Source organism: Mesoplodon bidens (genome assembly GCF_964165515.1).
Source record: "Mesoplodon bidens genome assembly, chromosome: 2".
In the NCBI taxonomy this organism is placed as follows: Eukaryota; Metazoa; Chordata; class Mammalia; order Artiodactyla; family Ziphiidae; genus Mesoplodon; species Mesoplodon bidens.
The window spans coordinates 14948136-14974573 of NC_138177.1; the positions used below are offsets into that span (position 1 = coordinate 14948136).

General features: G+C 38.8%; 1 protein-coding gene across 2 annotated transcripts in view; it reads right to left on the reverse strand.

Moving 5' to 3' along the window:
* The window catches only part of USH2A (usherin), a gene marked incomplete at both ends in the record, with an annotated part of 794746 nt that overhangs the window by 603269 nt on the left and 165039 nt on the right, over positions 1-26438 (reverse strand). For both annotated transcript variants that reach the window (XM_081220997.1, XM_081220996.1), the window contains one exon: positions 8509-8672. In XM_081220997.1, coding sequence (XP_081077123.1) covers positions 8509-8672 — 164 coding nt within the window. The remainder of the gene's footprint in view (positions 1-8508; positions 8673-26438) is intronic.

A 26438-nucleotide genomic window follows, 5' to 3' on the forward strand; every position in this document is an offset into this window, starting at 1 on the left:
ATTTTGCTTTGCATAATGTTTTCGAAGTTAAACCATATTATATCAAAATTTCATTCATTTTTATGGATGAATAATATTCACATTCTCCTTATCCACTTATCTTTTAATGGACACTTAGGTTTTTTCTGCATTTTGGGCATTGTGAATAATGCTGCACCCAACACTGGTGTGCAAATATCTGTTTAAGTTGCTGCTTTCAATTTGGGGTATTTACCTAAGGAGAGAAATTGCTGGATTATACAGTAATTCTGTGTTTAAATTTTTGAGGAACCATCAAACTATTTTCCTCAGTGTCTGCACCTGTTTACAGACCCACCAGCAGTGCATAAATCCTCCAATTTCTCCACAGCATCAACACACTTGTTATTTTACATTTTTTTAATAAGGGCCATCTAAATGGGTATGAAGTGGTACCTCATTGTGGTTTTAATTTGCTTTCCCTAATAAGTAATGATGTTGAGTACATTTTCATGTTCTTATTGGCCATATGTATATTTTCTTTCAAAAAATGTCTATTCAAGTCCTTTGTCCTTTTTCAAATTAAATTCTTTGGCTTTTGTTGTTGAGTTGTAGTTCTTTATATATTCTAGATACTAATTCCTTATCAGATGTTGACTTGTATGTATTTTCTCCCATTCTGTGCGTTGTTTTTTCACTCTCTTGATAGTGTACTTTGATGCTGACATTTTTAATTTTGAAGAAGTCAGATTTCTCTCTTTTTTTATTTTGTTTTCTGTGCCTTTGGTGTTATACCCAAGAAAACCTTACCAAATCCAAAGTCATGAAGCTTTTATCTTGTGTTTTTCATATGACTTTAGCTCCTAAGTTTAGGTCTTTAATCCACTTGGCATTAATTTTTATATATGGTGGAAGGTAAGTGTTTAACTTCATTCTTTTGCATGTGAATACCTATTTTCCCAGTATCATTTATTCAAAATACTGTCCTTTGCCCCATTAAATGGTCTAAACACCCTTGTTTCAATCAACTGACCATATATGTAAGGTTTTATTTACGGGCACTCTATTTCATTGGTCTATACATTTGTCTTTATGCCAGTACCACATTATTTTGATTACTGTAGATTTCTAGTTATTTTTGTAGTCAGGAATTGTAAGTCCTCCACTTGTCTTCTTTTCCAAGATTGTTTTAGCCTTGAGATTCCATTTGAATTTAAGATGAGTTTTCCTATTGCTGCAAAAAATGCCACTGGGATTCTGATACGAATTCCACTGACTCTGTAGACTGCTTCAGTGGTACTGACATCATAACAATATTGAGTCTCCCAATTTATAAATATGGATGTCTTCCATTAATTTATGTCTTATTTAATTTTTTAGGAGTGTTTTATAGTTTTCAGTGTTCAAGTCTTTCATCTCTTTAGTTAAATTTATTACTAAGAATTTTATTCATTTTGATGCCAGTGTAAGTAGAATTGCTTTCTTAATTTCCTATTATTGTGTTCATTGCTAGAAACACAAGAGATTTTAGGTGTTGATCTTGTAACATGCAACTTTGCTGAATTTGTTTATTCGTTCTAGTAGCTTTCTTGTGAATTCTTTGGGATTTTCTCTATAAAGGATTGTGTCATCTGCAAATAGAGATAGCTTTACTTCTTTCCAATTTGGATGCTTTTTTGTTGTCTAATTATTCTGGCTAGAACATCTAGTACAATGTTGAAAAACAGACACAAAAGTGGGCATCCTTGTCTTGTGCCTGATGTGAGGAGAAAAGCTTTTAGTATTTCAACAATGAGTATAATGTTAGCCATGGGGTCAGTTGGTTTTTTGCCTAGACACCTGGGCAGCCTAATAGGGAAAGGATAATCATTTCAAAAATATGTTACAGGAACGTTTGAATATCCATGTGTCAAAAAATAAAAATGAAATAAAGAACACAGATGCTTACATCACACCATACACAAAATTAATTCAAAATGTTTTACAGACCTAATGTAAAAGCTAAAAATACAAAACTTTCAGATGATAACATAGGAAAAAATCTTTGCTACACTGGGTCAAGGAAAAATTTCTTAGATAGAATGCAAAAACATATGATCCAAAAAAATTAACTTTTGTAACTTATACTTCATCAAAATTAATAGCTCTTGGATTTTAAAGCATACCATTAAGAAAATTTTTAAAATAATCCAGTGGGTTGATATATTCAAAGTGCTAAATGAAAAAAAAAGAAAGAAAGAAAAAAAAAACCCTGCCAACTGAGAATTCTACACTCAGCAAAACTGTTCCTCAAGAGTGAGGGAGAAATTAGACATTCCCAGATTTAAAAAGCTGAGGGAGTTTGTTACTACTAGACATGCTCTGCAAGAACCACACAAGGGAGTCCTTCAGGATTACCTGAATATATATATATTCATAGCACATTTGTGTTTAAATCTTCTTGACACTCTACTCACTTTTATGTTCGTTCTTGGTTATTTACTTATCATTTTGTCGTTCACGTTTGTTAGCTCTAATTATCAGAGAGGCTCTTATAGCTTTCCTTAAAATAATCTTATTGTAGTAAAATATATAAAGCATAAAATTTACCAAATTAACCATTTTAAAATGTGCAGTGTAGTGATATTAAATACTTTTATTAATGTTGTACATCAACAAACTGGATAACCTCGATGAAATGGACAAATTCCTAGAAAGACAAAACTTACCAAGACTAAATCACAAAGAAATAAAGCATCTGAATAGACCTGTATTAGTAAAGAGATTGGATCAGTAATCAACATCTTGCAACAAAGAAAAGCCCTAGACTTGATGAATTAACTGGTGAATTCTATCAAACAAAATAAGAACTAGTACCAATTATTCTCAAACTTTTCCAAAAATTTGAAAAGGAGGGAACACTTCCTAACTCATTTTATGAGGTCAGCATTACCTTGATATAAAAGCTAGACAAAGACATTAGAAGAAAAGAAAAATACAGAACAATATCCCTTATGAACTGATGCAAATATCCTCAACAAAGTACTAGCAAACCAAATTCAGCAACACAATGGAAGGATTATACACCATGAGCAAGGGGGGCTTATTCCTGGATTGCAAAGATGTTTCAACAGACATAAATTGATCAAAGAAATACACCATATTAAGAGGTTGAAGAAAAATGAAACCACATGATCACCCCAAGTGACACAGAGAAACCATATGATAAAATTCAACACCCTTTCAAAATAAAAAAATTAATGAACTGGAAGAAGGAAACTACCTCAAAATAATAAAATCCATGTATGAGAAACCTACAGCAAACATCACACTCAATTGTGGAAGACCGAAAGCTTTTTCTCTAGGATCAGGAACAAGGCAAGGATTCCTGCTGTCACCATTTCAACCCAACATAGTACTGGAAGTTCTAGCCAGATTTTAGGCATGAAAGAGAAATAAAAGGCAACCAAACTGAAAAGGAAAAAGTAAAATTATCTTTGTTCACAGATAATATGATCTTTTATGTAGAAAACCCTAAAGATTACACACACACAAAATCATTAGAACTAATACATGAATTCAGCAATGTAGCATTATACAAAGTCAACAAACAAAAACTAGTTACATTTCTACACATTAACAATGAACAATCTGGAAAGGAAATTATGAAAACAATTATTTACAATAGCATTGAAAAGGATACTTAGGAATTAAATTAACCAAGGAGGTGAAAGATTTGTACACTGAAAACTATAAAACTTTGCTCAAAGAAATAAAGGTGACATAAATAAATGGAAACACATCCCCTGTTCATGGATTAGAAGATTTAATATTGTTAAATGTCAATACTACCCAAAGAAATCTACAGATTTAATGGAATCCTTGTCAAAATTTCAATGACTTTTTTTTTGTAGACCTAGGAAACTTACCCTAAAATTCATATGTAATCTTAAAGGATCCCAAAGTAGCCAAAGCAATCTTGAAAAAGAACAAAGCTGGAAGACATACACCTTCTGATTTCAAAACATACTACAAAGCTATAGTAGCTTTGTGGTCCTGGCATAAAGACAGACATATAAGCCAATGGAATAGACTAGAGAGTCCAGAAATAAACACTCACAAATATGGTCAAATGATTTTCAACAAGGAAGCCAAGACCATTCAATAGGTGAAGTAGAGTCTTTTCAACAAACAGTGCTTGGAAGACTGGATATTCACATGCAAAAGAGTGAACTTGACCCTTATCTAACACCATTTACAAAAATTAACTCAAAATAGATAAAAAACCTAAATGTAAGACCTAAAACTATAAAATTCTTAGGAAAAAACTCAGGGCAAAACTTCATGACATTGGGTTTGGCAATGATTTCTTGCATATGATATCAAAAGCACAAGTAACAAGAGAAAAAATAGACAAATTGGACTTCATCAAAAATTTAAATATTTGTTCACCAAAGACACTATCAACAGATTAAACAGGTGACCCATAGAATTAAAGAAAATATTTGCAAATCATATACTGGTAAGGAATAAATATCCAGAATACATATGGAACTCCTTAAACTCAACAACAAAAAAATTCAATTAAAAAATGGGAGGGCTTCCCTGGTGGTGCAGTGATTGAGAGTCCGCCTGCTGATGCAGGGGACGCGGGTTTGTGCCCCGGTCCAGGAAGATCCCACATGCCGCGGAGCAGCTGGGCCCGTGAGCTATGGCCGCTGAGCCTGCACGTCCGGAGCCTGTGCTCCGCAACAGGAGAGGCCACAACAGTGAGAGGCCCAGGTACCGCAAAAAAAAAAAAAAAAAAAAAAAAGGGAAAATGACTTGAATAGATATTTCTCCAAAGAAGATATACAAATAACCAATAAGCACATGAAAAGATGATCAATATCACTACTCACTGGGAAAATGCACATCAAAACTACAATGAGATACCATGTTACACACATTAGGAGGGCTACTATAAATAAACAGAAAAAAATAATGTTGGCAATGGTAATGAAAACAGAACCCTTGTGCACTGCTGGTGAGAATGTAAAATGGTAAAGCTGCTGTAGAGAACAGTATGGCAGTTCCTCAAAAAAATGAAAATAGAATTACCATAAGATCCAGCAATTCCACTTCTGAGTATATACCCAATAGACTTGAAAGCAGAATCTTGAAGAGATCCTGGTACACCCACATTCATAGCAGCATTATTCACAAAAGCTAAAGCATGGAAGCAACCTACGTGTCTCGACAGATGAATGGATAAGCAAAAGGTGGTGTATACATGGAATGGGATATGGCTCAGCTTTAAAAAGAAGGAAATTCTGACATATGCTAAAATATGGATAAACCTGGAGGACATATGCTAAGCGAAATAAGCCCGTAACAAAAAGGCAAATACTTTATGATTTTCCTTATATGAGGTACCTTAGACTGTTAAAAATCACAGAGACAGAAAGTAAAATTATGGTTGCCAGGAGATAGGGGAAAATGTGGGGAAGGGGAATTATTGTTTAATGGGTATAGAGTTTCAGGTTCACAAGAAGAAGAGAGTTACGGAGATGGATGGTAGTGACGGCTGCACAGCATTATGAAAGTATTTAATATCACTGAACCGAACTGTACATTTAAAAGTGGTTCATATGGTAAATTTTACTATTTCACAACAGTAAAAATATTTTTAAAGGAGAGATATGAGATCCTCTCTGAAAAGTAGAGATAAAAAATGTGAATGATAAAAAGATGGATAAGCAGCCGCAGAGCACAGGGAGATCAGCTCGGTGCTTTGTGACCGCCTGGAGGGGTGGGATGGGGAGGGTGGGAGGGAGGGAGATGCATGAGGGAAGGGATGTGGGAACAGATGTATATGTATGACTGATTCACTTTGTTATAAAGCAGAAACTAATAAAGAAAAAAGATGGATAAATAACCAAGGATAAACATAAAAGTGATTTGATTATCAAAAAGATTTAAGCACAAATGAGCTATGAATATATATATACAGTTTACTTGTTTGTTTAAGTTCAGAAGCAGAAGTTTAGGGCAAAGTAGAATGTCATTCAGTAGGAAAGCCTGCAGAAAGCAGAACTCTATAATACACGTTCTGTTTCTCTCTCTCGACATCAAAGAGAATGACTATCATTTTAGAAGCATAAAATAATTATTCATAGGAAAGAACTAAATCACGGAATAAGGCAGCATATTATGAGAGAAGGTCTAACTACTTTATTTTAATTCAATTCCCCTTCACTTTGGAAATTATATCCTAGGATTCCTGCCTCCACTCCCTGTCCCCCCCCCAAAAAAAAAGAAAAAGAAATAAAACAACCAATCACAGATGGTAGTGCTAAACTTTGTTCAGTGGCTAAGGAAGTAGAAAAGATAATAACTATAATCTCATGGTTCCCAAACTGTACAGAAGGGCACCATGAAACATGATACCTTTCAAGGAAAATACATGCTTGACATCAGCAGGACACAAAGAAAAATATGTGCCCGAGGTAGTTCACAGTTTCAACAATAGATAGCACTACAGTTCCTTTCAATAGCGTTCTACCTTTGTGAAGCTGGTTGTTCTAGCTGTTGCTGGGATTAAAAAGCAAGGACCATGTGAAAACCAAGGTGGAACAGGACAGGAAGAAGCTCTCTTCACATTCATCCCACAATTGGCACTTTCTTGGCGCCTCGGATTCACTTCCTTCTATTCTCATTGTGTCCATCAGTCTTGCTGACTGTGTTTTGAGCTCCTCTAAAGGCAGGAATCCTGTCTAATTTTTAAGATGAATTACCTCTGTTGATGTTAAGCTTCTGACTTTGTTTTGCAAACGTGGTGAAACCCCAACCTAAAACAACAGCAGCAAAAACACCACCACAAGTAGCTGGAGGAATGTGTTCAATACTGAGGATCACAAGTTTAAAGAGACAGAAAGTCAAAAGGAACATATCCAGAAAAGAATAATTATAAACATGCAAGGTTTTTTAACGATTAAGAATGGAAAGCAGTGGGACAGACCAAAAATATTTAGCCCAGAGAAGAAAAATCTTAACATAAAAGTGAACATCTACCACTACTAAGAAATGTAGACCAGGTTTCCAGTGACCAGACCATCCACTTTTGCCTGAGGTGTAATTCCTAGACTGTGTCTTGGGTGCAAGAACAGGTAGCAAAAAATGGAGCAGAAGCCAATATTTTCATACAGCATTAGTGGCAGAACCAATCAAAAAATCTCTAAGATTCCATATGTGGTATGTAAAGCTGTCACAATTCTATTATAAACGATGATCTACAACTGACATCCAAAGAAATATGCTGGAATTTCTGTTGCACACAAATCAATCAACTATATAGCTAATCAGTGAACAACAAATATTAATTAAATGTTCAGTGAATCCAGATGGGTGTTTAGACTGTATTTATACACAAGGGCAATTGTGATAGTCCTTTCCCAAGAGTAGCATAAGTACCTACAATTTTACTTTTCCTAAAATCCAGAGAGACCAGTGAAACACAGGATACTGAAGGTAAAACACATAGGTACAAAAGCCAAATATGTCTTGTTAATCATTAGCTACATCTTGCTTTCCACTACTTCCAAAACTAGTACAGTTGCTGTGGACCCCAAGATTTTATTACTTCTCTCTCTTCCTTAAATATAGATAGCACTGCTCCAGGCATGCTTATTTATGACGATTTGTCCAGACTTGTGGCATTTCCTAACATTGTGACTCATGACAATCTCAGGACACCTCAAGGAGGAAACATATGGTACAATATATTATAGAGGGCTCCTTACCACATGCTCATAGCAGGCATTTCTTGGGAATTCTAGAAAAGGTAAGGATAGATGACCTTGAAGTAAATACAAAGAAATCATCAATATGCTATGAAATTGTAGGGCTGCAGGTGACCTTGAGAAGTCAATTCAAGGCCCTGGAGAAGAGTGTTGAGAAGTCAAAAGACACTATGATGTAACCTTTGGCTTCCAAGAGTTAAATATGTGAGAGATGTTGAAAAAGCTAGTGCAACTTAAAGTAGAAAGACAGGAATATCAAATACAGGAGTAATATGTGGTGATAAATAATGATAATAACTGCTACAATATCAATAAACAACTAATAGTAGCATAGGGTCCATATATGGTGGGGAGGTGGAAGGACATAAATCCCACAATAATCTTCCATTCACTATAGAAATTACCTGGAAATGTTCTTATGTGGTGAGGCGACCACTCATTTTGTTTTAACCAACGTTGTCCTAAATTTTACACTGAAAAGTCCCACATTCTGGGAAAACCCTTAGTCTGGGGTAAACCAGGACTTTGATCACCTTGTTAGTGATACCACTGCAACCAACTATTGTAAATTTCCCACTACTAAGATAATCGTATAACCAGGTTCAATGATCCAGTCAAGGGAAAGAACCCAAATTTCATTTAGTGTAATTTTTTTTTTCCATTTCTCACTTAAATTCTCCACATTGTACCTAAGCCTTTCTGATGAGTTCTGGGTGGAGAGAGAAATTAAGGAGACAGTGCCCTGCATGATGTTGCCTCCTATACCAGTACTGGGCCAGAGTTCACTTACTTTTGCTGCAGCCCAATGGATTGTTGATATCCAAATGGCTTGCTCTGGGAACGCAAGTATCACACTTTAAGCCAGTGACAAATCGTTTACAGAAACACTGGCCAGTGACTGAGTGACAGGTTTCATTCAAGGCTCCTGAGAGATGACAACTGCAAGGCTGACATCTGAAAAGACAAATAAACCATCAAAGAGAATGATGTTTCGATTAGTAATTCACAGTATAAGTTACATCTATCAATAACATTGTGGAATAAAATAGTCTGTTTTAGCCAGTATATTGAAAAGGATTCCTCAGCTAAAAAACACAAAATACAACAAAACAAAAAAAACACCTTTATCAAAATGCCACTCACAATAAAATCTCTACGAAGCCATCTCTTTGTACATTAATTAATGCCAAGAAAGTGTTATATTGCTTTTTTATATGCCATGATACATCTTATGGTTTATTTTCCATACTAGTTGCTCAATTAAGAACACTGTAAACTTTCTATCCTCACAAAAGTAGTTCTCCTGACAGCTAAAAATTAAGATGAGATACCCATAAAATTATCTCTTCAAGTATCTTTTAAGTTGTGAAATACAAAACTACAATAATGATAATTATTGCTCCCCCTAAAGTTCTTGTAATCCTATAGTTTTATAAAGAGTAAAAATTATATAGTTTTCTAAAGACTACCTTTTGCTAAGGAAACAGTTTGAGGAAGATATGTTCAAATACTGTTGATGCTTTAATATATGTTATGTTTCACTTTTTATTTTATGCACTAAACTTATTCACCCAAAATAATTAAAGAATAAAGCATTATTCTGATCTATGAAAAGATACTATTGATATAAATATAATGAAAGAACTTCATTTTGACTTAGATTTCCTGGACCCAAAGTTGACTGTAAAAATCACTGTTTTGGCATTTTGCCATGGTAGAAACTAAAACCTGTTTCCTCAGAGTGAATTATTCAAACACTCACTCCATGTCAATGTCACAGATTAGGATAAGCAATTTGGGCACCATGAAGCCTTAGAGAAGCAAAACAGCACAGGTAAGAAGACTACCACCTTTAAACAGAGACTTTCCATAGGATACGTTTAAAACAAAAGTATGGCTTCCCCTATATTTTCTAATAAAGATGCTGGATGGATAGAGTTACTTCATCTCACTGCAACTTTGATGGTGTGATCTCCTGGGTAATCATTCAAGACCCTTTAAAAAGCCGATAAAAGCTAAGGCTGCTAAATAAGCTGCAAATTTGTTTTATGGACTAATATCACCTTGGGAATAAATAAAGTACAGTTTGTCTTGAAACCCACTATACTGTAGTTTGCCCTTTTTATGTCATGATAAAAGGACATGTTTCCCTCCAAACAACTATACTGTATATCCTTTATGTATAGACACTGCAGCAGGACTCCATCTCAAATAGATATTTTGTTTAGGTGTTTAAGTATTATATCTGAAGAAAATTATGCATGGAAATTAAAATGGAATTACAGAAGCAACAAAATCTTTAATTTGCTCCTAACTTCATTATATGCTATTACTTAGAGTATATTGTTCATCGGCTTTTAATGTAATATTGGTAAGCATAAGCAATGATACAAGCTTCTCTCAATGCATATGTATATATCACTGCACCACTCATGAATAAGTGTCTCTCGAGTACTTCAGCTTTTATTACCATTCACTCATGAGACAATCACATTTATTTTACATACAGTACATTTAGAGTAATAGTTTCCAGTGTATAACATAATTCCTTTCCTTGATGGAGATCTATTTTCTTCACGTTAACTGCTACGTGTTTAACTCCAAGTCAGCTCTGTCAATATACATGGGATATTAAGTTCCAAATCCAAACGGAATAAATAAACCAGTTCTTAGGAAAGCATGCAGTGTTTTGAGTAACTAAATGGGACTCTTCCTGATTTCATAGTCTTTTTATCCCAGCCATTGTTACATGCAACTTCTCTGACTTCTTATAATGGCTTGACTTTAGTAAGAGAGATTTTTACCTGGATGAAGTTCATAGGAGACTTTTCTAAATAGTATAGTTTGTTTCTAGCCTAAAGGACGCTGGGGATAATCTTGTAATTAAGGTTTGAGTAAAATGATTCCTGTAAATTTCTCAGCCATTCACGAACCCGTGTCCCCTGCATAGGCAGGCGGACTCTCAACCACTGCGCCACCAGGGAAGCCCTCAAATATAATTTTAAACATTTCCAAGACTCTTTAGCAGATAAGCTACAATTTGATGTCATTTTATAAGTTATCCTTCCTCAAGAGCATCTCCTAAATGAAGTACATTTCACATTTATTAAAACAAAATTATACATAATGAAGGAAAAGACATTTTAAGCTTAGAAAGAGAAACATCAAACTAAGATGAATTGTGATATTGATTTTGTGAGGATAAATGGTTTCTGTAATATTAATGTAAAGAAACCTTTATTACACTGACTCTCCTGGTACAGCTAGGGCTTCTCCCGCAATCTGTTTAAAATCTTCATTTTTCATCCTTATGGGAAAACCTCACTTGCTAAATGGATTTCATAAAGAGTAATCTGTCAAGATTTATATAGATAAACAATTTGTGATGTTTATTGACCAGTTCATTATGGTTACCATTACAGTTCTGTTTGGGCCCTTACATAACTTAGTGTTTACTGGACAGAATGGGAAAGAAGTTAATTAGCTTCTGTCTCTTAAATCACAAATCTCATATATTTTCCTTTCCAGAGAGCTTCTTCCAGTTGTGCAAACAGTAAGAGAAAGAATTATCCTACTTATGACTATTGCGGAAACATCACTATGAATGAAGGGAATGAGTTTCAATCGTGCATCTCATTGTCAGAAACTTCATCATGTGAGGAAGAGCCACCACAGTAGGAGGCCCACGGATACGGTCCAGGCTATAGATAACTTTACTGACATTTCTCTTTGGACACCTCTCTTCTGTCTGGAGCCTCAACTCATAGGTAACATCAAATTGAGTTAAAGATATTGACCGACATAGATAACATTCACTGAGGGCTAATTATGTCCCAGGACTGGACTAGGCACTGAGCACATAAAGATGAACAAGATAGAACTGTCCCTGTCTTCAAGGAGCCCTCAGTCTAGTGAGAAATGAAAGAATGGAAAGAGCATTAATAAAGATGTGTACAGACTCTTTGGGACACAGAAAAGCACCAACTACCTACTCTGGTGGAAAAGGATGGGGACAGGGAAAGGAGTAGTAAGAAGGAATCCTGGAAGAGGATGTTTGGACTTCACAACTAAAAGATGAATAGGAATAAGCCAAGCCAACCAGGGAGGGGAGAAAAGAGAGAGAGAAGACACAGCAGGAGAGGGTGTGAAATGTTAAGCAATTCAAAAATTTTGGATATAAATTCCAAACAGGAAGGTGGTGACAGATAAAGCTGGACAGGTAAGCAGAGGTAAGATATTGCTAGATTCGGTGCAATGGTGACAGTGGGAAGGAGCAGGATAGATTTAAGAAATGTTTAGTATGTAAAGTCAGTAGGATGGGGTGGACAACTTGAAAAGAGAAGTGAAGAAGGAAATAAGGGAGTGGGGTTACTCCCGGTTTTCTAATTTGCTGATGGGTGGATGATGGGGTCACCATTTAACATAAAGAACGAAGGAGGAAGAGACCTCCAATTGCTGAGGGGCTTTAGTCAAGGATTCTTAATAATCATTAAGCATAGAAGAGGGGGCTTCCCTGGTGGTGCAGTGGTTGAGAGTCCACCTGCCGATGCAGGGGACACGGGTTCGTGCAACGGTCCGGGAGGATCCCACATGCCGCGGAGTGGCTGGGCCCATGAGCCATGGCCGCTGAGCCTGCATGTCCGGAGCCTGTGCTCCGCAGCTGGAGAGGCCACAACAGTGAGAGGCCCACGTACCACAAAAAAAAAAAAAAAAAAGAAGAAGAAGAGAAGAGAAAGAGGATTCAAGGCAAATTGGAGAAATTGGACAAAGAGTTTTCTTCCATCAGTCCCTAGCACAAAGAGTAGCAACCCGTAAGTGTTCGATAAATATTGTTGAATAAATGAATGAATAAAGCACTAGAAGAGCTTTAGACTTAGGACACCACAGATAAATCTAAATGTGACACATAGCTTTGATAACAATTTAACTCTTTTGACCCCTTTTTGATTGGCATAGCTGTCCCCCTGGCTAACCTCTCCCCAAGGAAGGGACCACTCTTTAAGGGCTGGCCTTCTATTCTGACTCCCTAAGGCCAGAAGAGTTCTTGGTTCAGTCCTTTTGTGCAGGATCCCATGAGGGCCCTCGAGAGGAGTTTGGTTTTCCCCTGGTTAAGATTCTATTCCATCTCTGCAGTGGACGTGTGGTCTCACTGAGGTTCCCAGTTTCCCTTTCTTCACAGCCAACTACTAGCACCAGATTCTCTTAGAACCAACGTCCAGAATTATAAGAGAGGTATCTGGGGTTTGGAGATCCTGTGTGTGTGAGCTGAAAGCCTTATCACATGGCTTACTGGAGAGGAAGTGAGTGGTGCTGTCTCATCGAGGAGGGAGGAGTCTGCAGAGCTCAGCCACCCCACCCCCGCCACAGTGAAGCCTTCCTACAAGTAAAGGGACTCATAAGAACTGGACCTGGGCAGTGACTCCCTTGCATCCAGACAACAGTGCCATCCGAGTCCAGGGTGGGGACATTCCTGTCATCTGAAGAAGAGCTTGCTAAGCACAGTCCTCCTGTATTTGGGCCTCTGCCACTTTCTCCTTTGTTGGCACTCCACCTAATCCCAGGGAATGTAGGCCACGTCCAACATGCTAGTCACCAAGACCAGACATTTAAAAGGAAAAGAAATCCCAGAAGACTTAAAATATTAACAATAACACATATGTTTATGTCTAGAAGCTCTAATGCTCCTTTCCTTAACCTCCTCATTATATGAACATGATAACTTTGGGGTCTGAAAGCAGAGTCAAATTCTTAAAGTGCTCTCAGGGAGAAGCAAGTACACTAATCCTGTGACCCCAGAAGGCAGAAGTAAGATCGGTCAAGAAAGTCACAGGAATGAAATTTTTGCTTAATATGAAGCATAAGATTAGGGGAGGGGGAAGTGTAAGCTGTGACAAAGTGAAAGAGAGGCATGGACATGTATACACTACCAAACTTGAGGTAGATAGATAGTGGGAAGCAGCCGCAGAGCACGGGGAGATCAGCTCGGTGCTTTGTGACTGCCTGGAGGGGTCGGATGGGGAGGGTGGGAGGGAGGGAGATGCATGAGGGAAGGGATGTGGGAACGGATGTATATGTATGACTGATTCACTTTGTTATAAAGCAGAAACTAGTAAAAAAAAAAAAAAGAATAAGATTAGAGTTGTTTGAAATAAAGATGAGCTGTTTCAGAGACAATAAGCTCTTTTTTAGTCCCATGTTTTCAGCAGAAGCTGAATGATCAGTTATCCTTAAAGGTGATTTATGTAGAGAAATGTATAGGGTACAGTTTAACCAAAGTTACTTTTAAGCTCCTTTCCAAATCTATAGAGTTATGATTCTACAATGGTTGGTGGAATTAAGTAACTTGCTCAGGGGTCACTGACTCTTGGTTACAGACTCAGCAATCTTTATCTAAAAGGACCAGACTAAATATTTTAGGCTTTGTGGCCAAATGACCTCTGGGGCAACTCAACTCTGCTGTAGTAGTGTGCAAGCAGCCATAGACAGTATGTGAAGATTGAGTATTACTGTGCTCCAATAAAATTTTATTTCCATAAACAGGTGGCAGGCCAGGTCTGGTCCACAGGCCACAGTTTGCTGAACCCTGGTATAGTAGGTTGAATTATTACCCCCCAACAATGTCAAAGTTCCAATCTCCAGAACTTGTGAACATGCTACCTTACTTGGCAAAGGAACTTTGCAGATTTGAGATGAAGAGATTACCCTGTATTATCTGAATATCTAATATAATCACAAGAGTCCTTATAGGAGACAGACAAGAAGGTGAGAGTCAGAGAGAGAAGATGTAAGAACATAAGCAGAGATCAGAGAAGACAGAAAACACTACTGTGCTGGCTTTGAAGGTGAAGAAAGGAGCCATGAGCTAAGGAATGTGGGTGGTGTCTAGAACTGGGAAAAGCAAGGAAGTGGGTCTTCTCCTGCTGTCCAAGATAAACATAGGCCTGCTGACACCTTGACTCTAGCCCAATGAAACTAACTTAGGAATTTTGGCTTCCATAACTATAAGATAATAAATTCATGTTGTTTTATGCCATTAAGTTTGTAGTAAATAATTATCATAGCAGGAATACGACACGAATAGGTCTGGTCTAGTAGAACAGCCATAATTGGAACCTAAACACCTTGATGCCAACACTGTTATTCCTATTATATCACATTGAATAAATGCTACTAGTTTATAAAAACTGACATTTCTTAGAGAGCCATACAGAATCTGTATTAAAGGAGAATATATCATCTAGTGGTCACGGTAGATTGCAAAAATGACCACAATTCTTCACCTCTCTGTTTACGCAGGTCCTTTGCAACTAACTGTGCAATTCCTTCCATCAAAAAATAGAGTCTACAAACGTAAGGTAGATAGATAGTGGGAAGCAGCCACATAGCACAAGGAGATCAGCTCGGTGCTTTGTGACCGCCTGGAGGGGTGGGATAGGGAGGGTGGGAGGGAGGGAGACGCAAGAGGGAAGGGATGGGGGAACATATGTATATGTATGACTGATTCACTTTGTTATAAAGCAGAAACTAAAAAAAAAAAAAAAAAAGTAGAGTCTATTTCTCCACCTATGAACATGTGCTGGCCTGTGACTTGCTTTGGCTAACAGACTAAGGCAAAAGTAACTTTGTGGCAGTTCCAAGCATAGGTCTCAAGTGTCTGAGCACCTTTCTGCTTTCTCTTTGGGAACTCATCCACTCCCTCATGAGTGAGCCCTGGCTAGGTGGCTAGCTGATGAGAGGCATGTGGCCCTTTAAACCCATCACCCTAGATAAGAACTAGCTGTCTAACAGAGTCATAGAGGAGAATGAATCTGTGAAGAACACTCCCCAACATTCCACTGTGATACCACCAAAGGACAAGAAAGTTATCTGCTTCCCTTTGAAGTCATTGATCTGGTTCTCAGAAAAAGAGACCAACTGAGATCCCTTGGAAATATGCATGTGAAAAGATGGCCAGACCAAATCTTCAACTTAGTGGTAAAATGGAGAACTTGTGCAGTGAAACCAAAAGTAATCTGGTCACAGAAGAATTTTACTTTATGTTTTAGAAGTCTGAGTCTTTTGATTCCCTGGCCAGCCTAGATCCCATTTCCCTACTATCTGAGGGAAATCACAGTTCATTGTGTGTCAGCTGGTCAGTAGGAGACACATAGTGATACTTCTAGCTCCTTAAAGCTAGAAAAAGACAATATACCACTAATGAATGTAAAGAAAAGAAGTCATTATGGAAAAAATCTTTAGGGGATTGTAAGGTTCAGATGGTATGTGAGAAAATGGTTGTGCCCCAGATGAACTGGAGCCATCTTGTGGGCTGTGGGAAAGAGGACTCGTAGTTACAGGTCAACTTGCGGACAGTGCCAGGGAGTGCACTGTGTCCAATACAGGTCTCAACTACCCACTGAGACAAACTGAATGCGGCCCATTTTTGTCTCATTGCTTTTGGTCTAGATAAATATGATATATTTTTATTTATTTATTTATTTTTGCTTTATTGACTTTTTCAGTGGGCAGACTTTTTTTTTGCTTCATTGTTTTCAATACTGATTAAATCACATTTGCCTTATGTGTCCAAAGTAAATGGAGTGATTTTTGCACTTGGATCAGCTTTTTAAAAACACATACCCTTTTTTGTGATAGGGAGCTTTTGAAGAATGGACTACTTGGATGAAAACAGGCAAATGATTTTCCAGCTTGTTACTGTTGTGTTTGGGGCATTTTTTGTCACTGTTGCTGTAGTTTAGGGTCAGGCCCTATTTTATGTTATTTATTTTGCCCTTGGGAGTATTAAAAAAAAGTATATAAAATAAGCCAAGAGAAAAATATAGCAAACACAGCTGTGTACAATAAAGAGAAGATGGAGTAGGGTAAGGGATATGTGTGAACTTCACGGAGGGGTTAAGTAAAATCCCCTGAATATATAAATGGAGAAAGCAGATGAGAAAGTCAATTTATTTTCAAAATCAATGAAGAGATACAATGATACTTATATCTTCTCCTTGCTTAAAAATAAAATACTTATAATCTTTGTAGAATTCTGGAAATTAATGAAATAATTTTATACTTATAAGTACCTACAAGGTACATTCAAATGATTTTAGATGATTCAAGGTACAGTCAAATGATTTTAGATGATTTTCTTTCTTTTTTAAAAATTTTAACATCAGGGCACAAATAGTTATTTTCCTAACTGCATGTCTGTATACATTTAGACTATGAGTGGATTTTTTCCTTCAGAAAACAAAAATTCCTTACATTAGATGGAATCCCATATGTTGTAGCCATCTTTGTACACATTCTCAAAATAGTCAGTGTTAGTATATATACACAAGAACAACCAGAAGTCAACACATAGATTTCAATATCATTCAGGAAAGGAATGGAAAACATAAAAAGAATAAAATCCATTTTTCTCTCTTCTCAGTGATGAGCAAAGGTATAAATTCAAGCAATTCTCATCATCACATTTTGAAACATCTTTCTCTACGACCTTCTGTGCTAGAGGATTTCTTCTCTATCATCGATGTTAAAGTGAAATGAGACAGTAGAATTCATCAGTGGAATAGAAGGGTCAACTCTAGACAAGGGCATTCCAGATGACTGATTTAACAAGGGACAAATCCTGCTGATTTCTTTGGGCCCTATGTGGTTAAGGGAGGCTTTATTTATTTCAGAGAAGCTGCATTACACATGGTGGCTCTTGCTTTCAATAGCTCTTTCCAGCAGCAGCGTATGCTAATATCAAGAGCCAACCCTGCCCAATCTGAGAGCATCCTGAGTCGCACGTGGGTGGTGCAGACTTGAATAGTTATTTTAAGATTTATATCCCTTTCACTAAGACGATGACGGCATGAGACGTTTATTTTTTTAATTTTTGGCAGAGGTGAGGAAAGTAATGCAAATGAGAATTTTTTCTGTGTTGGTTATATTAAGAATGGGATGCAAGAGAGGCATGCAAATTTAAAACTCACAGAGACAACTAGCCATAGGCCTAGAGCCCATGATGGAGATCTGAAGATGTGATAATATATTTGAAAGTCATTTACAGGCATTTAGAGGTTGAAATCATAGACGCTGATGTGTAAGTTGAAGGGCCAGATTAAAGAGGACTAATCATCAAAAGAAATAGAAAACAAATCAGAGAAGCAGAATCTTGGGAGTCAAAGGAAAAGATGATTTTAAGAAAAAGGGTGAACAATAAAATAATTAGCACACTGGAAAACCATTAGTCATAAAAAGCAATCATAAATTAATTTTACTTTCACCTTTCACTGATTCTTTAAATATATTATATGGGGCTAATTCCCCTGTCTGCCACCTGGATATAAAGTGAGTCAACTGTATGGCATTTCTGGTCTTTCTTAGGTAATAGAAAGTCCTACAGTGATTTTAAGTTGCAAAGCATGGGTTCAACAAGAAGAACCAAACTGGAGGCATCAGATTTCCTGGTTTTAAAATATATTACAAAGCTATTGTAATCAAAACCGTATGGTACTGGCATTAAAAACAGACACATAGACGAATGGAACAGAATAGAGAGCCCAGAAACAAATCCATGCATATCAGTCAACTGATCTTCAAAAAGGTTATCAGGAACACACAATGAGGAAAGGATGGTCTCTTCAATAAATGGTGCTGGCAAAACTAAATATTCACATGCAGAAGAATGAAATTGGACCCTTAAATCATCATATACAAAAATCAACTCAAATGGATTAAAAACTTAAAGTTAATATCAGAGTCTAAAACTACTAGAAGAAAACAGGGAAAAAGCTTCTCGACATTGGTCTGGGCAATGATTTTGTGGTTATGACACCAAAGCTCAGGCAAAAAAGCAAAAAGAGATGAACTAAAAAACTTTTGCACAACAAAGGAAGTAACCAACAGAGTGAAAAAAGACAACCTACAGAATGGGAGAAAATATTTGCAAACCATCTATCTGATAAGGGGTTAATATCCAAAATATATAAGAAACCCATACAACTCAATAGCAAAAAAACCCTCATTTAAAAAAATGAGCAAAGGATATTTATAGACATTTCTCTAAAGAAGACATGCAAATGGCCAACAGGTACATTAAAAGGTGCTCAACATCATTAATCATCAGGGAAATGCAAATCAAACCACAATGAGATATCACCTCACACCTGTTACAATGGCTATTATCAAAAAGCTAGGTGGAGGAGCCCGGAGGAAGATGGCGGAAGAGTAAGACGCGGAGATCACCTTCCTCCCCACAGATACATCAGAAATTCATCTACACGTGGAACAACTCCTACAGAACACCTACTGAACGCTGACAGAAGACCTCAGACCCCCCAAAAGGCAAGAAGCTCCCCACATACCTGGGTAGGGCAAAAGAAAAAAAGAATAAACAGAGACAATAGGATAGGGACGGGACCTGCACCAGTGGGAGGGAGCCGTGAAGGGGGGAAGGTTTCTACACACTACAAGCCCCTTCGCGGGCGGAGACTGCAGGTGGCGGAGGGGGAAAGCTTCGGAGTAGCGGAGGAGAGCACAGCAACAGGGGTGCGGAGGGCAAAGCGGAGAGATTCTGGCACAGAGGACCGGTGCCCTCAGGCACACACCAGCCCGAGAGGCTTGTCTGCTCGGCCGCCGTGGCAGGCGGGGCTGGGAGCTGAGGCTCGGGTATCGGCTTTCAGTCGGAGCGCAGGGAGAGGACTGGGGCTGGCGGCAGGAAGAGAGCCTGAAGGGGTTAGTGCACCACGGCTAGCCCGGAGGGAGTCCGGGGAAAGGGTCTGGAGCTGCTGAAGAGGCAAGAGACTTTTTTCCCTTTTGTTTCCTGGTGCGCGAGGAGAGGGCATTAAGAGGGCTGCTTGGGGAAGCGCCGGAGACAGGCACGAGCCGCGGGTAAGGCACGGACCTCGGAGACGGGCGTGGGCCGCCGCCCGCCGCCGCCCGCCGCCGCGGCCTGCCGCCGCCGCCGCCGCCGCCACCACCGCCGCCCGCCGCGGCCCGCCGCCGCCGCCCCCGCCGCCGCCGCCGCCGCGGGGCCTGTGTGCGAGCGCGGGTCACTGTCCGCCCCGCCTTCCGGGGGGCCTGTGCACCCCGCCACTGCCGGGGTCCCCGAGACCCGGGGACGGCTTTCCCGGGAAAGCGCACGGAGCGCCACGGGCTGCTGCAACGTCACGCCGGCCTCTGCCGCCGCAGGCCCGCCCCACACTGCACGCCCCTCCCTCCCCTCTGCCTGAGTGAGCCAGAGCCCCCGAATCAGCGGCTCCTTTAAACCCGTCCTGTCTGAGCGAAGAACGGACGCCCTCCGGCGACCTACGCGCAGAGGCAGGGCCAGGTCCAAGGCTGAGACCCGGGAGCTGTGAGAGCAGAGGCAGGGAAATCTCTCTGTGCAGCCTCGGAGGCAGCGGATTAAAGCTCCACGGTCCATTTGATGTGCCCTGCGTCTGTGGAGTGCATGAATGGACAGCGAATCATCCCAAATTGAGGAAGTGGACTTTGAGGACAAGATTTAAGACTTTCCCCCCTTTTCCTCTTTTTACAACGAATTATTCCAAATTAAGGAGGTGGACTTAGAGAGCAAGATTTCAGACTTCTCGCCCTTTTCCTCTTTTTACAACGAATTATCCCAAATTGAGGAGGTGGACTTGGAGAGCAAGATTTTTGATTTTTCCCCCTGCTCTCTTTTTGTGAATGTGTATGTGTAATCTTCTGTGTAAGATTCTCTCTGTATAGCTTTGCTTCCACCATATGTCCCAGGGTTCTATCGGTCCGGTTTTTTTTTCTTTTTCAATAATTACTTTCTAATTTTAATAACGCTACTATATTTCATACTTTATTCTATTTTACTTTACCTGCTCTTTCTTTTTTTCCTACTCTCCCTTCCTCACTCCCTCCCTCCGCTCCTCCTTTCCTTCTTTCTTTTTCTTTCCTCCCTCCCACCCTTCTTCTTTCCACTTTCTTTTTCTTTCCTTCCTCCCTCCCTCCTGTCTTTCTTCCTTTCCTTCCTCCCTCCCTCCCTCCTTTCTTTCCTTCTTTCTTTCCATCCTTCCTCCCTCCCTCCCTCCTTTCTTTCTTCCTTCCTTCCTTTCTTCCCTTCTTCCTTTCTTTCCCTCTCTCTTTCTTTCTTCTACTAATTCTTTCTTTCTACTTTTTCTCCCTGTTATTCTGAGCCGGGTGGATGAAAGGCTCTTGGTGCTGCAGCCAGGAGCCAGTGCTGTGCCTCTGAAGTGGGAGAGCCAACTTCAGGACACGGGTCCACAAGAGACCTCCCAGTTCCACATAATATCAAGCAGCGAAAATCTCCCAGAGATCTCCATCCCAACACCAGCACCCAGGTTCAGTCAACGACCAGCAAGCTACAGTGCGGGTCACCCTATGCCAAGCAACTAGCAAGGCAGGAACACAACCCCACCCATTAGCAGAGAGGCTACCTAAAAACATAATAAGGCCATAGGCACCCCAAAACACACCACCAGACGTGGACCAGTCCACCAGAAAGACAAGATCGAGCCTCAACCACCAGAGCACAGGAATTAGTCCCCCCCACCAGGAAGCCTACACAACCTACTGAAACAACCTTAGCCACTGGGGTCAGACACCAAAAACAACGGGAACTACGAATCTGCAGCCGGCAAAAAGGAGACCCCAAACACAGTAACATAAGCAAAATGAGAAGGCAGAAAAACACACAGCAGGTGAAGGAGCAAGATAAACACCTACCAGACCTAACGAAGAGGTAATAGGCAGTCTACCTGAAAAAGAATTCAGAATAATGATAGTAAAGCTGATCCAACATTCTATTTCCAAGATCCATAATCTTGGAAATAGAATAGACAACATGCAAGAAACAGTTAACAAGGACCTAGAAGAACTAAAGATGAATCAAGCATCGATTAAAAACACAATAAATGAAATGAAAAATACTCTAGATGGGATCAATAGCAGAATAACTGAGGCAGAAGAACGGATAAGTGAGGTGGAAGATAAAATAGTGGAAATAACTGATGCAGAGCAAAATAAAGAAAAAAGAATGAAAAGAACAGAGGACAGTCTCAGAGACCTCTGGGACAACATTAAACGCACCAACATTCGAATTATAGGGGTTCCAGAAGAAGAAGAGAAAAAGAAAGGGACTGAGAAAATATTTGAAGAGATTATAGTTGAAAACTTCCCCAATATGGGAAAGGAAATAGATAATCAAGTCCAGGAGGCACAGAGAGTCCCATACAGAATAAATCCAAGGAGAAATACACCAAGACACATATTAATCAAACTGTCAAAAATTAAACACAAAGAAATCATATTAAAAGCAGCAAGGCAAAAACAACAAATAACACACAAGGGAATCCCCATCAGGTTAACAGCTGATCTCTCAGCAGAAACCCTACAAGCCAGAAGGGAGTGGCAGGACATAATTAAAGTGATGAAGGAGAGAAACCTGCAACCTAGATTACTCTACCCAGCAAGGATCTCATTCAGATTTGATGGAGAAATTAAAACGTTTACAGACAAGCAAAAGCTGAGAGAGTTCAGCACCACCAAACCAGCTTTACAACAAATGCTAAAGGAACTTCTCTAGGCAAGAAACACAACAGAAGGAATATACCTACAATAACGAACCCAAAGCAATTAAGGAAATGGGAATAGGAACATACATATCAATAATTACCTTAAATGTAAATGGACTAAATGCTCCCACCAAAAGACACAGAGTGGCTGAATGGATACAAAAACAAGACCCATATATATGCTGTCTACAAGAGACACACTTCAGACCTAGAGACACATACAGATTGAAAGTAAAGGGATGGAAAAAGATATTCCATGCAAATGGAAATCAAAAGAAAGCTGGAGTAGCAATTCTTATATCAGACAAAATAGACTTTAAAATAAAGACTATTAGAAGAGACAAGGAAGGACACTACATAACGATAAAGGGATCGATCCAAGAAGAAGATATAACAATTGTAAATATTTATGCACCCAACATAGGAGCACCTCAATACATAAGGCAAATACTAACAGCCATAAAAGGGGAAATCGACAGTAACACAATCATAGTAGGGGACTTTAACACCCCACTTTCACCAATGGACAGATCATCCAAAATGAAAATAAATAAGGAAACACAAGCTTTAAATGATACATTAAACGAGATGGACTTAGTTGATATTTATAGGACATTCCATCCAAAAACAACAGAATACACATTTTTCTCAAGTGCTCATGGAACATTCTCCAGGATAGATCATATCTTGGGTCACAAATCAAACCTCGGTAATTTTAAGAAAATTGAAATTGTATCAAGTATCTTCTCCGACCACAATGCTAAGAGACTAGACATCAATTACAGGAAAAGATGTGTAAAAAATACAAACACATGGAGGCTAAACAATACACTACTCAATAACGAAGTGATCACTGAAGAAATCAAAGAGGAAATTAAAAAATACCTAGAAACAAATGACAATGGAGACACGACGACCCAAAACCTATGGGACGCAGCAAAAGCAGTTCTAAGGGGGAAGTTTATAGCAATACAATCCCACCTTAAGAAACAGGAAGCATTTCGAGTAAACAACCTGACCCTGCACCTAAAGCAATTAGAGAAAGAAGAACAAAAATACCCCAAAGCTAGCAGAAGGAAAGAAATCATAAAGATCAGATCAGAAATAAATGAAAAAGAAATGAAGGAAACGATAGCAAAGATCAACCAAACTAAAAGCTGGTTCTTTGAGAAGATAAACAAAATTGACAAACCATTAGCCAGACTCATCAAGAAAAAAAGGGAGAAGACTCAAATCAATAGAATTAGAAATGAAAAAGGAGAAGTAACAACTGACACTGCAGAAATACAAAAGATTATGAGAGATTACTATAAGCAACTCTATTCCAATAAAATGGACAACCTGGAAGAAATGGACACATTCTTAGAAATGCACAACCTGCCAAGACTGACTCAGGAAGAAATAGAAAATATGAATAGACCAATCACAAGCACTGAAATTGAAACTGTGATTAAAAATCTTCCATCAAACAAAAGCCCAGGACCAGATGGCTTCACAGGTGAATTCTATCAAACATTTAGAGAAGAGCTAACACCTATCCTTCTCAAACTCTTCCAAAATATAGCAGAGGGAGGAACACTCCCAAACTCATTCTACGAGGCCGACATCACCTTGATACCAAAACCAGGCAAGGATGTCACAAAGAAAGAAAACTACAGGCCAATATCACTGATGAACATAGATGCAAAAATCCTCAACAAAATACTAGCAAACAGAATCCAACAGCACATTAAAAGGATCATACACCATGATCAAGTGGGGTTTATCCCAGGAATGCAAGGATTCTTCAATATACGCAAATCAATCAATGTAATACACCATATTAACAAGTTGAAGGAGAAAAACCATATGATCATCTCAATAGATGCAGAGAAAGCTTTCGACAAAATTCAACACCCATTTATGATAAAAACCCTGCAGAAAGTAGGTATAGAGGGATCTTTCCTCAACATACTAAAGGCCATATATGACAAACCCACAGCCAACATTGTCCTCAATGGTGAAAAACTGAAACCATTTCCACTAAGATCAGGAACAAGACAAGGCTGCCCACTCTCACCACTCTTATTCAACATAGTTTTGGAAGTTTTAGCCACAGCAATCAGAGAAGAAAAGGAAATAAAAGGAATCCAAATTGGAAAAGAAGAAGTAAAGCTGTCACTGTTTGCAGATGACATGATACTATACATAGAGAATCCTAAAGATGCTACCGAAAAACTACTAGAGCTAATCAATGAAGTTGGTAAAGTAGCAGGATATAAAATTAATGTACAGAAATCTCTGGAATTCCTGTACACTAATGATGAAAAATCTGAAAATGAAATCAAGAAAACACTCCCATTTACCATCGCAACAAAAAGAATAAAATATCTAGGAATAAACCTACCTAAGGAGACAAAAGACCTGTATGCAGAAAACTATAAGACACTGATGAAAGAAATTAAAGATGATACAAATAGATGGAGAGATATACCATGCTCCTGGATTGGAAGAATCAATATTGTGAAAATGACTCTACTACCCAAAGCAATCTACAGATTCAATGCAATCCCTATCAAACTACCAAAGGCATTTTTCACAGAACTAGAACAAAAAATTTCAAAATTTGTTTGGAAAAACAAAAGGCCCCGAATAGCTAAAGCAATCTTGAGAACGAAAAACGGAGCTGGAGGAATCAGGCTCCCTGACTTCAGACTATACTACAAAGCTACAGTAATTAAGACAGTCTGGTACTGGCATAAAAACAGAAAGATAGATCAGTGGATCAGGATAGAAAGCCCAGAGATAAACCCACGCACATATGGCCAACTTATCTTTGATAAAGGAGCCAGGAATGTACAGTGGAGAAAGGACAGCCTCTTCAATAAGTGGTGCTGGGAAAACTGGACAGGGACATGTAAAAGTTTGAGATTAGATCATTCCCTAGCACCATACACAAAAATAAGCTCAAAATGGATTAAAGACTTAAATGTAAGGCCAGAAACTATCAAACTCTTAGAGGAAAACATAGGTAGAACACTCTATGACATAAATCACAGCAAGATCCTTTTGGACCCACCTCCTAGAGAAATGGAAATAAAAACAAAGATAAGCAAATGGGACCTAATGAAACTCCAAAGCTTTTGCACAGCAAAGGAAACCATAAAGAAGACCAAAAGACAACCCTCAGAATGGGAGAAAATATTTGCAAATGAAGCAACTGACAAAGGATTAATCTCCAAAATTTATAAACAGCTCATGCAGCTCAATAGCAAAAAAACAGACAACCCAATCCAAAAATGGGCAGAAGACTTAAATAGGCATTTCTCCAAAGAAGATATACAGACTGCCAACAAACACATGAAAGAATGCTCAACATCATTAATCATTAGAGAAATGCAAATCAAAAGTACAATGAGATATCATCTCACACCAGTCAGAATGGCCATCATCAAGAAATCCAGAAACAATAAATGCTGGAGAGGGTGTGGAGAAAAGGGAACACTCTTGCACTGCTGGTGGGAATGTGAATTGGTACAGCCACTATGGAGAACGGTATGGAGGTTCCTTAAAAAACTACAAATAGAACTACCATATGACCCAGCAATCCCACTACTGGGCATATACCCTGAGAAAACCATAATTCAAAAAGAGACATGTACCAAAATGTTCATTGCAGCTTTATTCACAATAGCCCGGAGCTGGAAACAACCTAAGTGTCCATCATCGGATGAATGGATAAAGAAGATGTGGCACATATATACAATGGAATATTACTCAGCCATAAAAAGAAACGAAACTGAGCTATTTGTAATGAGGTGGATAGACCTAGAGTCTGTCATACAGAGTGAAGTTAGTCAGAAAGAGAAAGACAAATACCGTATGCTAATACATATATACGGAATTAAAAAAAAAAAATGTCATGAAGAACCTAGGGGCAAAACGGGAATAAAGACACAGACCTACTTGAGAATGGACTTGAGGATATGGGGAGGGGGAAGGGTAAGCTGTGACAAAGCGAAAGAGAGGCATGGACATATATACACTACCAAACGTAAGGTAGATAGATAGTGGGAAGCAGCCGCAGAGCACAGGGAGATCAGCTCGGTGCTTTGTGACCGCCTGGAGGGGTGGGATGGGGAGGGTGGGAGGGAGGGAGATGCATGAGGGAAGGGATGTGGGAACAGATGTATATGTATGACTG